The sequence below is a fragment of the Vipera ursinii genome (genome assembly GCF_947247035.1).
Source record: "Vipera ursinii genome assembly, chromosome: 1".
Lineage (NCBI taxonomy): Eukaryota > Metazoa > Chordata > Lepidosauria > Squamata > Viperidae > Vipera > Vipera ursinii.
The window spans coordinates 213,970,897-213,986,659 of record NC_139512.1 but is presented as its reverse complement, the minus strand read 5'-3'; the positions used below and the strand labels follow the sequence as shown (position 1 = coordinate 213,986,659).

The 15,763-nt window shown below is 40.8% G+C and overlaps 1 protein-coding gene across 1 annotated transcript; it reads left to right on the top strand.

The window, feature by feature from the left end:
* The first annotated feature begins 2,520 nt into the window (after window positions 1–2,520).
* On the top strand, window positions 2,521–6,648 carry MYCN (MYCN proto-oncogene, bHLH transcription factor). The gene is made up of 2 exons (XM_083359656.1): window positions 2,521–3,327; window positions 5,341–6,648. The coding sequence occupies exons 1-2, from the start codon at window positions 2,526–2,528 to the stop codon at window positions 5,940–5,942; spliced, it is 1,404 nt and encodes a 467-aa protein (XP_083215782.1). The 5' UTR covers window positions 2,521–2,525; the 3' UTR covers window positions 5,943–6,648.
* Window positions 6,649–15,763: the final 9,115 nt, after the last annotated feature.

The window sequence follows — 15,763 nt, the reverse complement described above, 5'->3', positions numbered from 1 at the left end:
GACAAACGCCGGGGGTTTCTGCAGAGGGTTTCCTCCCGGGGCATCACGGAGCCAGGATCGGACAAGGCAGCGCCTCGCTTGTTGCCATTGCAGCAAACGGAGGGGAGGGAGGGAGGGAAAGAAAAAAAAAAGAAGGGAGGCTGGGGAGGGCAGCTTCGCAAAGTGCGCGACCCTCCCCAAAAATCAGCCGGCGGTGGCAGCGGAGTAAACCCAGCGGGAGTGCAATCGCGGCACTTTGCATTCCTCTTCCCACCCCCCCAACCCACCCCTTTTTTTTTTGCAAGCCTCTATGTCTCCTTCCCAAGAATAAAAGAGGCAGTAGCAAAAGGGGTTTTTGGCGCCAAATGCCTGGCACCTCCCCTGGCTCTATGGAAATCAAGGAGGTGGGGTTAAGTTTCGCTCGCTCGCTCGCTCGCTCCCCCCTTTTTCCTCCTCGGGTGTGTCAGGAATTTTTTTTTTTTAGTTAATAATATACAAGAGGTTCAAAGCCCACTTTAGTGACAGTCATCTGTCTGCAAGCACAGGGTGAATGCAGAGGTTTGAACCCTGGCCGGGAGGGGGGCGATTGGGCTGCTGGCGCTCTTTAAAGTCCTAGATTGGAGACGACCATCTGCATTCATACGAGCCCCTTCTGCTCCCGCGACCGCCCCTCCTCTGCCTTGCAACCGCCGCCAGCCGGGAGGTAAGAAGACAAGGGGATGCAAAAACCTTTTTTTTTGGGGGGGGGAAGAAAGAAAATTTGGGGGTGGGGGTGGTGAGGGTGTGAAAGGGAAAAAAAAAGAGGATCGGGGAGATCAGTGCCACCCTCGGGATAGAAAAGGAAGAATTGTGATCCGCGTTTGCTCGGCTTTCATTCATCAGAAGCCAATGGAGTTAACAGCCCCCCCCTCTCTCTCCGATGTTGCGGTCGCTGGAACCTTTCTGCATCTGTCCTGATGTTTCCAGTGCCTTTCCGTGGCTTCTCCTCGCCTCCCTCCCCCCCCCACGCGCCCCAATGTCTCGATAGCAAATTAATACGGCTTTTGAACGGGAGAGTAAAAAAAAAGACCGTACAATAGTGAGAGCGATCGGGAGGGGGGGGGGCGGGGCAGGCGAGCGAGAGCAGCTGGGATCGCGGCTGCTGGTTGGGGAGGGTTGTTGGGTTGGTGTGGTGGTGTTGTTGTTTTTTTTGCGTATGTGTGTTTGTGTGTGTCCGCCGCGCGCGTTTCCTCGATGGGGGAAGAAAAGCTTGCTTTTTTAAAAAAAAACAAAAACACAATTTCTGAGCGATGGTTGTTCACCGATCCTCGGTGGCCCGTTTCAGTAAATGCCTCCAAAGCTGGCTTCTTTCATGCCCTACCCGGGTTTGTCTACGATCGCTCCGTTTCGTTCTGGCAAAAAGTTGCCCAGCCCATTTCGGACTTATGGGGCTTAACTACTACGCGCGATCCTGAGGATGAGGCGGGCCCGGCTGCCAGCCGGCCGGTTGTGGGCCTGATAACATTTGTGGTTTCGGGACGGTGAACAATGGGATAGGTCGGGAAATCGCAGGCTTTTCTTTTGGAAAAAGTAACGCCTCGTTGTAGGTTTAAAAAAAAAAGAGCAAAGGTGAACACCCCCTTTTTCTTTTTCTTTTTTTTTTCATCCCGGTGGCATCCTCTTTTCCTCCCCTCCCTCCCCGTTTCCGCGTGTGTGCAAGTGCCCGCCGACAAAAATCTCCCCAGTTATCTTATAAAAGGTGTTTGTGTTTTGGTTTTACCCGGTCCGGGTGAGTGGCGGTGCGCGTGTGTGAATTTCCTTGTGTTGCATAATGCTCGCTTGGCTGGGTGACTTCCTTTTTTTTTTTTCTTCCCTTTTCCCCTTCCTCCTATCTGCGTGTGTGGGTTTTCTGGAAGCGCTCTGGCGAATGAATGGAATGGCAATTTGCAAAGTAGCCCTGAGCGCCTCTCCCCCTCCCTGTGTGTGTGTGTGTTGTTTTTTTTTTTAAACATCCGCCGCCGTCCTCCTTTTCCCTCTCCTGCATAGACTACAGATGACAAAAGGAGGAAGAAACTTCCTCTTTTACTTTGCTTGGAATAGCCAGCAGGCTTTTCGTGCAGGGCAAATAAATGCTGAAGGAATATTTTCTTTTTTCTGCATCTGGGAAGGCTCTGAACCCCTTTTTCTACCAAGAGGGTGTGGAGGCTTCAGCCTTGGATCCCTCCCGTTAAGATTTTTCTGCATTTTTCTTTCTTAGAAAAGGAGTAAGTAAGCCTGGGGGTGTGGGTAATGTTTCTTTCCAGGGGCTTAAGACTCTTTCACTGAAATGTTGATGGGGGATCATTCTGGTTTCAAAAAGAAAAGAAGCCCAGGCTTATAATGATGGATCTGCCTGGAGTTGGTGTATCTTTCTGCCTTTTAAATCTAACTTGTGCTTTTCCCCATTCCTGCTTAATTTCAGGTTCTGCTAGGAACCGGGTGTCTTTTCTCGCCCAGTGGGAAGCAAACATTTCTCTCTCCAGTTGTAATATCCCAATTAAGCATCCCGACTGAAGCCACCAGCGGAGATGCCAGGGATGGTCAGTAAGAATTCCGACCTCGAATTTGACTCTTTGCAGCCCTGCTTCTATCCAGACGAAGATGATTTTTACTTGTGCGGTCCAGACTCTGCTCCTCCGGGGGAGGATATCTGGAAAAAGTTTGAGCTACTGCCCACACCTCCTCTGTCTCCCAGCCCGGCAGGTCTGCAGGAGAACACCCCAGGAGGAGCCCCCCTGTCATGGGGTGGACCGGCTCTAGCGGGATACCGAACCAGCGACCCTCTGGACTGGGCATCCGAGTTGCTGCTGCTGCCTCCCGAAGCTGACCTGTGGGGCAGTGGCGATGGAGGAGATTCCTTTGAGATGGGTTTGGGAGAAAGCAGCAACCTCAACGCCATCATTATCCAGGACTGTATGTGGAGCGGCTTTGGAACTAGTGATAAGCTGGAAAGGGCCGTCACCGAGAAGCCACAGACTAAAGGAGGAACAGCTGGTGCGCCTGCCCCAGCTGTCTCCGCCATCCCCCCAGCTGCCCACCCCTCCAAAACCAGCCCTGGAAACAATAGCAGCAGCCAAGCAGAGCTCAACAATTCCGTGTCAGAGTGTGTGGATCCAGCCGTGGTTTTCCCTTTCCCCATTAAGAAGCGAGATCTCCCAGCCCCGGTCTCCTCCGGAGGAGGAGTGGCAGGGGCCCGGGTCAGCTTGAACTGCAGCAGTGGCCTTGCTCAAGGGGTGGCACTCCCTTCGCCCCGAAGCAGCCACCACCCGAGTGTAACTAGTGACAGCCGGGCCAACAATAGTTCGGGAGACGACACACTCAGTGATTCTGGTAAATAACCACGTCCTTTGTTATGTGTGGGCACTGGTAGGAGGTTTCATGGGGGGACTCAAACCAATACGATGTGCTTTTCTTTAATTTTTTTTTAAAAAAAGCATAGTAGGTGAGGTTTTGGGGGCATTTTACATCTTTTCCAGTCGTAGGAAATTGGGGGCCTAAGATACACCATCAGATGTCTCCCAGGGACCTTGTGGAATAGGGGAAGAGCGTGCTTGTTTTCTCTGCCATTCCTTTCTGCAGCCAGATTAAACTGAGCTTTCTCTACAGTTCCACACCTACAAACAAAACAGTACGGTGCAGCATCCAGTGAAGAATATAAATTTTAGAGCGCAGTGGCTTTGGGGTTTGACAACTGAGTCTAAAAGGAGGGAAGGAAGTTGGTGGCATCTGTTTACAGAGGGAATTGTCCACTGCAGAACAGCAAATTTTATTAGAGGCAGATTTAAAAGCAGCAATGGGATAGATGTGGACAAGGAAAGAAACTGCTGTTAACTTAGTAAGATGTTTCTGCAGTTGTATGGATTTTAAAATGCTGGTAGAATGAAATTGAGGCAACATTAATGAAGTAAACCATCTAAGAGCTGGGTAAAGGCAGAATACATAATGCAACCGCACTGATTTGATAAGGACATGTAGATTATAGTCCAGTTGTATTTTTGAAAATAGTCTAAAGTTCAAAACTAGCACACAAGCCCTAGAGTAGACTTTTTGTTAGATTCCTCCTAGATGTGTTGCAAAACCTTGCCAGTAGATGGCAGTATGTTTTTCTCTCCCTCATGAGTTATCATCAAAAAAGTTTACTTATGGGACTCCCAGCATTTTGTCCCTTTCCAGACATTTGAGTGTTGATGATGGATGAATGAAATCTATTTAAAAAACTACAGTACCACTATGTTAAGCACCACATGACTGTTACTGCATTTATTATTATTGTCCAAAATGGTACTTTTATCAACTATTAGACAAAACAGGCTTCTCTCAGCAAAAACGACTTCTGCTGGTTGACTTTGCAATTTATTAAGTTTTCAAAATGAATGTTCTGTAAATTGTATGTGACTTTAGCAGGCTTGGGATTTAAATGGAACAAAATATAGAATGCTGGCTTTAAATTCAGCAAAATGCTTATAATCTCTAGGGGTGGGGTAGGAAGGAGAATCTAGTGTGACAATAAACAGTTTCTTGTCTGTAAATGAGAGGAGCCATATGACCATAATCATAAACTTGACGATCAGCCTCCTGTTTCAAAAAATTCACTGCCTCCTTCAAGTCTGAGGCTTGACAGCTTTCAGCAAGAAGGCTTCCTCCTAACAGCTGTCTTCTTGGCAATAAACCAGAACTTTGGCTTAAAGGGACCGAACAACTGGGACCACTTTGCATTTTCAGGGAGAACAATTGCTTAGTTTTCTAGACCTTTTCAAAGAAATGGAATGTGTCCCAGGAGAGGTTTCATCTCTCCCTCCCTCCTTCCCTGTCTGTCTGTATGCCTGTGTGTGTGTGTGTGTGTGTGTGTGTGAGAGAGAGAGAGAGAGAGAGAGAGAGAGAGAGCATGAGTATATGTGAATGAGAATGAATACATTATATCTGCCTTGTGAATCAGTTTTGTCCATGCAGTTCAATTCAATAGAACAGTTCCATAAAATCCAGATTAAGGGGTTTCTTTCTCTTTATGCTCTTTTTATCCTGTAACCAATTGGACTGCAATTTTATTTACTTATTTGCCTGAATATCTGTCTGATCTTTCGACCATGACATAGAACTCATTTAACTAACTATGTCTCCTTTACTGATGATAGCTTGCTTGATGGGATATGTATGTATGTATGCTTGAGGATGCAGATGTATGCTGTATCTGGTAGCTGCCCCGTTCCTGTCCGCCCTTCCTGCTTTAAGATTTCTTAGAGTTTATCCATTAGCCTTTGCTCATCAATACCGAATATCTGAGTCTTAAGTATGCTTCCCTGGGATTGTAATGTCTTGACCTTTTTTTGTCTTTCCAATAAAAAGATGAAGATGAGGAAGAAGAGGACGATGAGGAAGAAATTGACGTGGTCACTGTGGAGAAGAGGCGCTCTTCTTCCTCCTACAAAGCTATCACTACCCTGACGATTGCGATGCGTCCCAAGAACGGCACTCCCTTTGCATCCGTGAGAACTCAGCCCACTGAAGTCATCCTAAAGCGCTGTGCCCCAATCCACCAGCAGCACAACTACGCCGCGCCTTCCCCTTACATCGAGAAGGAAGAAGTGCCTCCGCCCAAAAAGCTAAAAAACGAAGCGCTTCGTCCATCAAAGCCAGTGATCCAACCAAAGCCCAAGAGCTCCAGTCCTCGCAATTCGGATTCAGAAGACAGCGAGCGCCGACGCAACCACAACATTTTGGAACGGCAGCGGCGTAACGATTTGAGGTCGAGTTTTCTGACATTAAGGGACCACGTGCCTGAACTGGTGAAAAATGAGAAGGCCGCCAAAGTGGTCATCTTGAAAAAAGCCACTGAGTATGTCCATTCCCTGCAGGCTGAGGAGCACAAGTTGTTGTTGGAAAAGGAAAAACTCCAAATCAGGCAACAGCAGTTGATAAAAAAATTAGAACATATGCAGACTTGCTAATGTGGGAGTTAAAAAAACAAACAAACACCTGACCTTTATATCTATATATATTTGTCTGATCTGGACAGCTATTGCCACTTTGCACATTTTTGATTCCTTAAGAGAGCTATGTTTTTTTGACGTTAAGAATGTTGGTTTTATTTTCAATCCCGTCTCTTGCGTAGATGACACCACCTTGTTACCTGAAGGGAAGATCAGATGGATGTCCTTCTCTGGAATTGAAGAGACTACCAAACCACGGTGGAATGGCTTTTGTGTTTCATCTTGGAACTGTCGGTGTTCTTGCAATGTTGTGAGCGTTGGGACTTGCTTATGACATCCAGTTGAGTTGGAAACATTCATTCCGTTTTAATGGTGCTTATGTTTTACAGGTGTTACGGGGCAGAAGCATATTATACCCAGGGGGAAGGGAACCACCTGTGTAAATACCATATACACGTTTGCCTTTTGTACACGTCTTGGGTTATGAGAGGTGACTTTTGCTACCAATATTAGACTGGAAGTTCATACCTAAGTACTGTAATACCTCAATGTTTGAGGAGCATGTTTTTGTATACAAATATATTGTTAATCTCTGTTATGTACTGTACTAATTCTTACACTGCCTGTATACTTTAGTATGATGCTGATACATAACTAAATTTGATACTTATATTTTCGTATGAAAATGGTTGTGGAAAGTTTTGAGTAGATATTACTTTATCACTTTTTTGGACTAAGAAAAACTTTTGTAAAGAAATTTACTATATATGCCTTTTTTTCCTAGCCTGTTTCTTCCAGTTTGTTATGTATTTGTTAATGTTTGTTGCATAGAACTGGGTAATTGCAAAGTTCTGTGTTTAATTTCTTCCAACGATGTACATTTAGTGCTGCATCTTTATAGCACTTTGAAATACCTCATGTTTATGAAAATAAATAGCAATTAAATGATATGCTACTTCTGAAAATCTTTTATGACAGAAGGTTTCCTATATTATTTTTGCTGCTTCATTTATGGCAAATGATACCTACGGGAATGTAAAAGATGTTCATTAAGGGCATTGCCCTATACCAGGGGTGTCAAACTCATCATGTGACGTGTCGCAACTTATCTCAACTTTTTCCCCATTGCTGGAGCTGGGGTAGCCATGGTTTCAGCATGACGCATCTAGTATAGGGCAGTTTGACACCCCTACCCTATTCTCTCTCTCTCATATCCATCATCTATATCTATCATCTATCCATCCATTATCTATTATCTGTCTGTATATCTACCTATCTGTCATCTGACTATTCATCTATCTGATTTTGGATCAAGTCCAATATAAGAAATTGGCTTTGGCTTAATATACAAAGAGGGGGAAGGGGCTTCATTTGACTGGTCCCAGTCAAGGTATTGTCCAGCAGTGGATTTTTTTTCCTTTAACGTGTTGTGCCCCATCTTTTATTATGCTCAATGAATTCCAAGTTGACTTAGAGACAGTCAGGTGCTCTTGCATGTCATGTTTATAAATGTTAAAGGAGTTTCACTAAAGTAGTTTCTCTGTATACATAACCCAAAAAAGGAGTTGGGGACATAGCCCTATGACTTGTCAGCCAATGTGATATGTCACTATGTTTCTAGGCAAAACTCATCTGTTCTTTGGAGGTTCTGCTTCTCAAAAAATCCTCTGGCAAAATGCACAAATCTGCCATCTGAAACAGCACTTTCAAGCATTAGGAGCAAGCTTTGGCACTTGCTCAGCTTTTCCCTTATTTCAGCTCTTAATTTTTTTTTCCTGTCATGATCATACTGCTCATATAAGAATAACAACCACAACACAGCTGAATATTACAAGATCTGAGCTGCAAAAGTCTGAACAACCACTAGATGACAACAAAGAGTTTCGGTGTCATTACTGCCATCTACTGGTCCTATGGAGTTTTGGTAGGTGTACACCTATGGCTGAAAGGAAAGTGCTCTTCTTCCTATGTCAACTGAACAAAAAGGTATTGGCACTATTCTATTGGGAGTTCCAGAACCCTTCAAGGAGCTTTCCATGGCTCATTGGAAAGCTGCTAATTTTGTACAAGGTTTATTCTCACTCTTATTTTTTTGGAATCTCAATTGTGGATAATAGAAATTTCTCCCCATTCTAACGGCTGAAACCATGTCTCAGTCTTATTCATTCAGCCTTCTTTTTCCCCCTAGAATGATAAGACTGGAAGGGACCTTGGAGGTCTTCTAGTTGACCCCCTGCTCAAGCAGGAGTCTTACACTATCCCAAGAGAGCAATTACTCACTCTTTGAATTGGAATAATTGTAAGAAGCTGTGAAGCCCGTATCAAATAAACGATAGCTACCATAATCCCCATTTGCCACAGGTGGTGAGGGGTGATTGCATGTCTGGCTCTGGTTTTTCAGCAGGTTATGGTTTGTTGTAATCACAGTTTGTCCAATTAAGGTATGTAGCAAACTGACTTGAGTTCAGACACACACACTGTACTAAGTCAAGACTTTATAAATCGGAGTTGGATAAGCTATGGTGGATGACTTCACACATTTCATCATCAAAATAAATCACATTATGTAAGAAAGCCACCCACCCCAATCTGCCTTCAGGATATGCAGATTTCAACCTCTAGGATACTTGGCAATGGCCACTTGCCAGAAAACTGAAGTTAGGAGTTGAGTCCACACATCTGGAAACCACCCAGGTTGAACAACTCTTGATTTAGCATGTCTAGGTCAATCATAGCGAGGACATAGATTTTTCCCAGGAGGAAGCCCTTAAGATCTTTGAATCCCATCATTGCTGTAATTGAATCCACCCGCCTTGCTGCCTGATGTCTTCACTTTCTTCTCATTCTTGATTGTCCACACAAAATAGCTGGGATAGTTGAAAGTAGCACAAACATTACTTTTTTTCTGATTTATCATAAATTCGGATTTGGAGAAGCAGGATTTCCTCATTGGTGGCAGACTTTTTTGGTTGTTTTGCTTTGCTTCGAGAAGGGCAGGCTGTAGACATCAAACTCAGATGGTATATAGTTTGTCTTTTAATATACTGAGATACTGAGCTCTGGCTAAATTGTACCAAAGACTGATGGGAACATTTCTTAGTGTTATTCCTAGAACAGATGTAGAATCTGGACTACATATGTTGGAACTTGGAATTTTGGACCAGAACCTTATTTGTCTGAAATTCTGTCCTATAGATATTTCAGACCACTTTTATCCAGATGAAAGAAAAAAGAAAACATGCTGGGCCTTTTGCTCTTCTACAACTACTAGATTACTTTATTGACACTACAACCATCTCTTCTTCCTTTATTCATCCTCCTTGGTTATATCCTGTTTAACACCTAGTCTGTAAATCTTGAATAAGAGGAAATAAGGTTTCTTATTGGGCTTATAGGCCAATACAATTGTCTCTGATCCTGAAAAAAGGTATACAGAATTCTCTTCCCATCTGCAGTGATGAATTGTGGCACCAGAAACTTTTCTCTGTGACACATCAGGTCAAAAAGGTTTATCCAGATTTCCTTTGGCTTTTACAAATATGGAAATGGGAAGATCCATCTTCTTCTAACCATCTAAACTTAATTCTATTATTTTCCAGTTTAGAACAATTTGTTGGTTGATTTGCTGCAATGATTTTTATGCAGTTTACAAAGTATCCTGTGCCTGAACAGCAGAAGAGGCTCCTTTTAATTTAGTGTAATAACTTCCATTATTTCATGAGATCTGCAGTCTTTTTATCATTAGAATCAGCAATACATTCCAAATTAGAAGCATAAAACCAAGATATTAGATTGCTGGATGGCTTAACTATTGCTAGCCAAGCCGGATCACTTATCTATAGCTTCCCAAAGTTCCAGAGCCTGATCCAGTAGATTACATTCCCATGTATCTTGACTTCGGAGAAGACACTCTTAAAACACAAAAATGTAAGGATTTAAGCATAATTCCTAATGGTTTCGTAAGCACACCCATGGAGGGGTTTTTTAAGCAAAGGGAGGAAAATGAGTTTTGTTTTGTTTTTTAACTTTGCAATCTAGTCTACTAATCCAGGATATCCTATCTTGCTTAGCTTTTTGAGGTTGGCTAGGTGTTGCCATGGTTATGGGCAAATCACAAAGAAATTTTGTGCAACATTAGTATCTATAGAACTCTCTGTGAAACGTATTTTTTTTTGTCCTTGTTCACCTCACAGTTCCTCTGGTAGATGGGGTGGGACACATACATTTGTTTGGTTAATAAATAATATATTCTACCACTGAATACTACATCATAGTAATACTGCGATGGTTGAGGAAGTAGAGAATAACAGATGTGTGGTTGTAAGCAACACATTGCTTACATCTCAGGAGCAAGCTGTCCCATTTTTGCCGTTCTCTGAACTGAAGCAGGAAGAATTTAAATGAACAATGAATTTCAGTGACTGCATGCTTCAAGACAGATCACACTTTGGTCAAAATATGCACAGATCCAGCTCTCTAAAGAAGTCTATATTGCTGGGAAAGGTGGAAGGAAAGAGAAGAAGACAAGGTGGATGGACTGAATTACAGTGACAATGGATTCACCGTTGGAAGACCTGATGGACCAGGTTGGGGACAGATCACCATGGAGAAAAAAGTCAACACCAACTTCATAGAACAGAATCCTATTTCAAGATATATAGCCACTCTTAGAAATGACAGTTTACCAACAACTCAGTTTTCACTGGCAATGATCCCCAAAGATTATATTCTTTATGTATACAGAGATGTTCTCCTTATATGCATAGCACCCAGACCTAAAAAGGAGGAAAGTTCCATTAACAATATAATGATATATTCTAGAGATAAATCTTTATTTCTTACTTTTATCCGGACATTTAATTTCCATTAAAAGTGGTAATATTATTACTGTGTCCTATTAAAAAAATGTCAGTATAAGAGAATATCACAATAACCAAAGGCTTTTTAAAAGGTGGGAGTAATTGTAAAATGTAAAACAATCGTGGAATAATACATTTTAAGTTACAACCCCCATGATCCATCAATAACATATCTATGTACAAGTGTTGGCAGCAATGAAATCAGGTGAAGTAATATAATTACTTCTGTTCTTGCCACTTCTCCAGATCGCTCACTCTCATATGGCCTGAAGGATGCCTTGAAACATTAATCATGTTGGATTAGTCTACCACTATTTTCTATGATATGGGGGATATTAGTAATACGTACAACTTTTCTTTTTAAATACTTTCAAGGGAGGGTGTGCGGATGAAATGGTGGTTCCTGCTACTAATGATAATTTACTTGTTTGTTTGTTTGTTTGTTTATTTATTTATTTATTTATTTATTTATTTATTTATTTATTTATTTATTTATAGTCCACTGTTATTATTTTGATAAACAACTCAAGGTGGTGAACAAACACAATACTATACTGCTTCCTCTTCCTATTTTCCTCACAACAACCACCTTGTGAGGTGAGTTGGACTGAGAGAGAGTGACTGCCAAAGTCACGCCATCAGTTTGTGTGCCTAAAATGGGATTACAATTCATGCTCTTCTGGTGAGTGGTCCAAAGTCACTCAGATGGCTTCCGTGCCTAAGGCGGGATTAGAACTCACAAGTCTTCTGGCTTCTAGCCTGGTGCTTTAACCCCTAGACTGAATTGGTAAATAAATATAAGAGGAGAACTAAGGAGGACCATTTCCAAGTTCTCTTCTGATCCCTCAAATGGCTTGTCAAAAGAGAAGACAAGAGATGCTAAGAAGCAGCATAAACTCAACGCTCATAAAAACATCTTTGAATTGAAAAATAAAAGCTAAACAAATATGGAAAATGTATTGAAAAAGTTGCATATATTTCAGCAGCAAATTAAAAAATGTGTCCGGGAATTGTAAAAATGAATTGCAACTCTAATTTTAGTCATTCCCCCCACCATGTCCCAGTACTCCATGTTTAACATCTAACAAAGCAGTGTTCTAAGACATGACCATCTCTTGCTTGCAACCTCTTCTGCATCGTGGAAAAATGTACAGAAAGAAAATTCAGCAAAAAAAACCCCACCGTAAATGGTGACTGAATACAGTTATTAAATGATCTGAAACTCCAGCTATGCAGTTCATCTATATTTATGATTTGCAGGCACTTAGTCCTTGGGGATTTTTAAAGGATATAAATAAACAAGTTGTTAACAGTATCTGCAGTGTCTCATATCTACTGTGCAATGCGTGTGCAATACTTTGAATAACTTTTGCTATGTAACATGCATTGATTCTTTTGGGGAGGGGGGAGTGTTGGATGCATGAGAAATGTCAGCTCTTCATCTATTTAAAGCTCTGAATCATGTTGGAAGTAGTGAATTATTTAGAGAAAGTTCATTGCAATAGCATCACTGTTTCCATTACAGTGTCAATCTTTTTTCTTCTTTTTTTTCTAGCAACAAAACATATATAATTAAGTAAACATCGTAATGAGGTAGGTACAAGGTTTCATTTTTTTTGTTCCTTAATTACTTTTCATTAAAATATCATTCTTACTGAAGACTGGTTAAGTGGAAGGTAAGTTTTTCATTTCTATCAATGTCAGCTAATAAAAATTGTACAGGCACTCACTGTCCAGCATTAAGATTATACATATTTTCTGTTAAAATAATCTTCACAATTTTTTTTCTTTTCAATGAAATGTTAACCAAATTATTTTGTAAAGACATGCTTTTATTTAAATTCATTTAGGTACAAATCAATCCCATCTAGGCTCATTCAAAATCTCAGAGTTTCAGATCTGCTAATATTTTGGGTCTATTAGATGGAAGCAAGAATTATAGGCAACTACCTCTTGTAAGTGACTAATTCAGAATCTCTGTACATAAGACAAAAAACCAGTGGCAGACCTTCTGCCATGTGACATCTTCCAGCAAGCATGGTTGGAAGCCCTGAGCTCCATTAAGTATGAAGTCATCATGAGCACCACCGTCTCACCTTGACCTTTCCATTATTCGGATCTCTATGAGCTGTTATTATCACTGTACTTTGCCTGATATGACATATATACACGTCTGATGCACTCTTTGGTCTCAGGATTGTATCCTCTGAAAATAAAACTGATTATCATTTATTAATTTATTAATTAATTTATTTATTTACTGACCCGCCATCTTAACACAGGGTAATGCTTGTGGTAACTTGTGTCGTACATGGCCAACTTACAATTGTGCATATGTGTGTGTATATGTGTATATGTGTGTTCATGTGTGTGTGTATGCACACACACACAGAGACACAAATAAGTTAAACCCAACCATTAAAATGGTGGTTTTAATACAGGTGAGGGGGGTGGCAGCATCAGGGGAGGTGGAATATATTTTTACTTGATCAATCACCTCCATTGTCTGCTCTCACACTCGGGCCCACGTTAACTGGCAGAGCCAGGTCTTTAGGCCCTGATGAAAGGACAGCAGGATTAGGGCCAACCTCACATCAAGGAGCAAGATATTCCAGAGGACAAGTGTGACAGCAGAGAAGGCCCTTCTCCTGGATCCCGCTAGTCAGAATAATTGGCCCACAGGATCTGCAGAATGCCTCCTCTGCCAGCACTGGTGGGACAGGACAATCCCAGTGGGATGAGACAGCCCCTCAAGTACCGTGTCTCATAGTGTTTTGAGTGGGAGCCCAGTATATACAAATGTTCTCTTGGCCCCAACATATTATCAGTTACAAAAGACTAATCATTGTTTGGTCTATCAGATCAGGGCTACGGAATTCCAGATCACAATTAGATGACAGTAAAGAGGTACAGAAAATGCTATTTTTTTGCCATCAAGTGGTCATATAGATTTTTGTACTCCTAATCTGGTTGCCATAATAATTCCTCTTTTTGCAGAAGGAATGAACCATGCAGGTAGCTGATTAGGTGGCCTCTGTGACCTTCCCATACTGGTTGAGCAGTATGCTGATTGCTTGTTCCTCACAGAAATAATGAAGCCATTTCTCTTCTCTGTCTGGAATGGCATTTCAAGAAATAAAACACTGGACTGAAAGAAAAAAAACCCAAATCCAAAACAACCTCCAAATAAGATTCAACTGATATTGACTGCATACTCTGCATAAACTCTGAAAACATTTTTGTACTAAAGATGAAAGAATAAGTGTTATAGTTATCAGGAGTGTTATATATTCAATATAGTTATTACATTTATCATCAGATGCAGAAGGGAGAGTGGGACAAGGACTGTATAAATTTGCAGTAGAAAAATTAATAGTGGTTCCTGTTGTAGGTTTGTATGTATAAACAAACAACATCCAACAATTTGAAATGTTAAGATACATTCATAGATCCAATAAAAATGTCAACTACTATGCTTAAGGAATTCATTCATAAGCAACAAAGGAAAATAATATTTTGGGCATTTGTGTGTGCAAATACAAGGATTTTTTTAAGCCAGTTTGGATCATCTAGAAATCTTTAACCTCCTGGGTTATGGAACTTTCATATCGGTAGAAGCACAGTTGATCTAAAGTATTACCTGAACCACGAACAAACAACTGTGAAATAATTATTTTCCCTTCACTTTGCATTATTTGAACAGAAGAGAGTATGCCTCACTATTCTAGAACCTGAACTGCATTTTGTTTTGATTCAGTCACAATTTCTTGCTTTTAGATAATCTGATTTAGAGCAAATCAGCATCAATTATAAAAAAAACCCAACAACCCTTGAAAATGGGAAAGAACCAACTGCAAACAGTGAAGAAAAAAGCCTGACAAAGAAGAGACCCTAAAAATTCAGAAAAAAAGTTTGTGGAAAAACAATAGAAGTCACAATAGGAATGCAACATGGATCCAACAAGTTGAAAACACTATGACAGCACTTAGTATGGAAGACATTTGGATAACTGAGGATACTGTACAAAAGTGATTAGAGAAGTTTAAAAAGCAGAGTGCTCCTGGACCAGATGAGCTCCATAGATTTTGGCTAAAATCATTAACAAATCTACGCTTGAGGTTGGCAGATCATATGAATAGGGTTTTGGAAACACCAGAAAACCAAAAAAATGTGACAACTAGATGGATATTCCTAATTCCTATTCCTATTCCTATTCCTAATTCCTAACACCGCCCTGAGTCCTTCGGGAGAAGGGCGGTATACAAATTAAATTAAAAATAAAAAAAAATAAAATAATTCAGAAAGAGGAGGGAAATAAACCTGGAAACTACAGACTCATAACCTGTTTGCTAACAACATACAAAGCACTTAAGAGCACAATTACAAATCAAATCATCAGCTATTTGAAAAGAAATTGCTTATTCCCTGCAAAAAAAAGGGTGCTGCAAAAATGGAAGAGGAATAAAAGGATCAGTTATTGATTGACAAATGTGTTTCAAAAAATTAAGGGAAAAAGAACAAATTTGCTTACTGCTCGGCTAGACTATAAAAAAACATTCAATTCTGTTTCACATAACTGGATTGAGAAATGTCTCGAAGTTTTTGGAATCAGCAGAAACATTTGGCAATTTATGAATACTTCAATGAAACTTTGGCAAATGCTGATAGATAATGGGAAAGAGTTTGGAGCATTCAAATCAAATATGGAATTTTATGTTAATCGTTACTAATTTTACACTTTATACCATTTTGCTCTACTTTATATGTCCCACTAACAATTTTGAACAAGACAAACCAACTGTGGATATGAATTGCCCCCAAAAGAAGTAAAAATTCACATTTATTCTATATAGAGTATTCAAATTTATTAGGAAAACCAAACTAGATTGCTTATTAAAAAGACCCAAAAAAAATCAGTAAAGATATTGGAATGCGATTTGGCAGAAATTCACAATCTGACAACAAGCAATATCATGATCA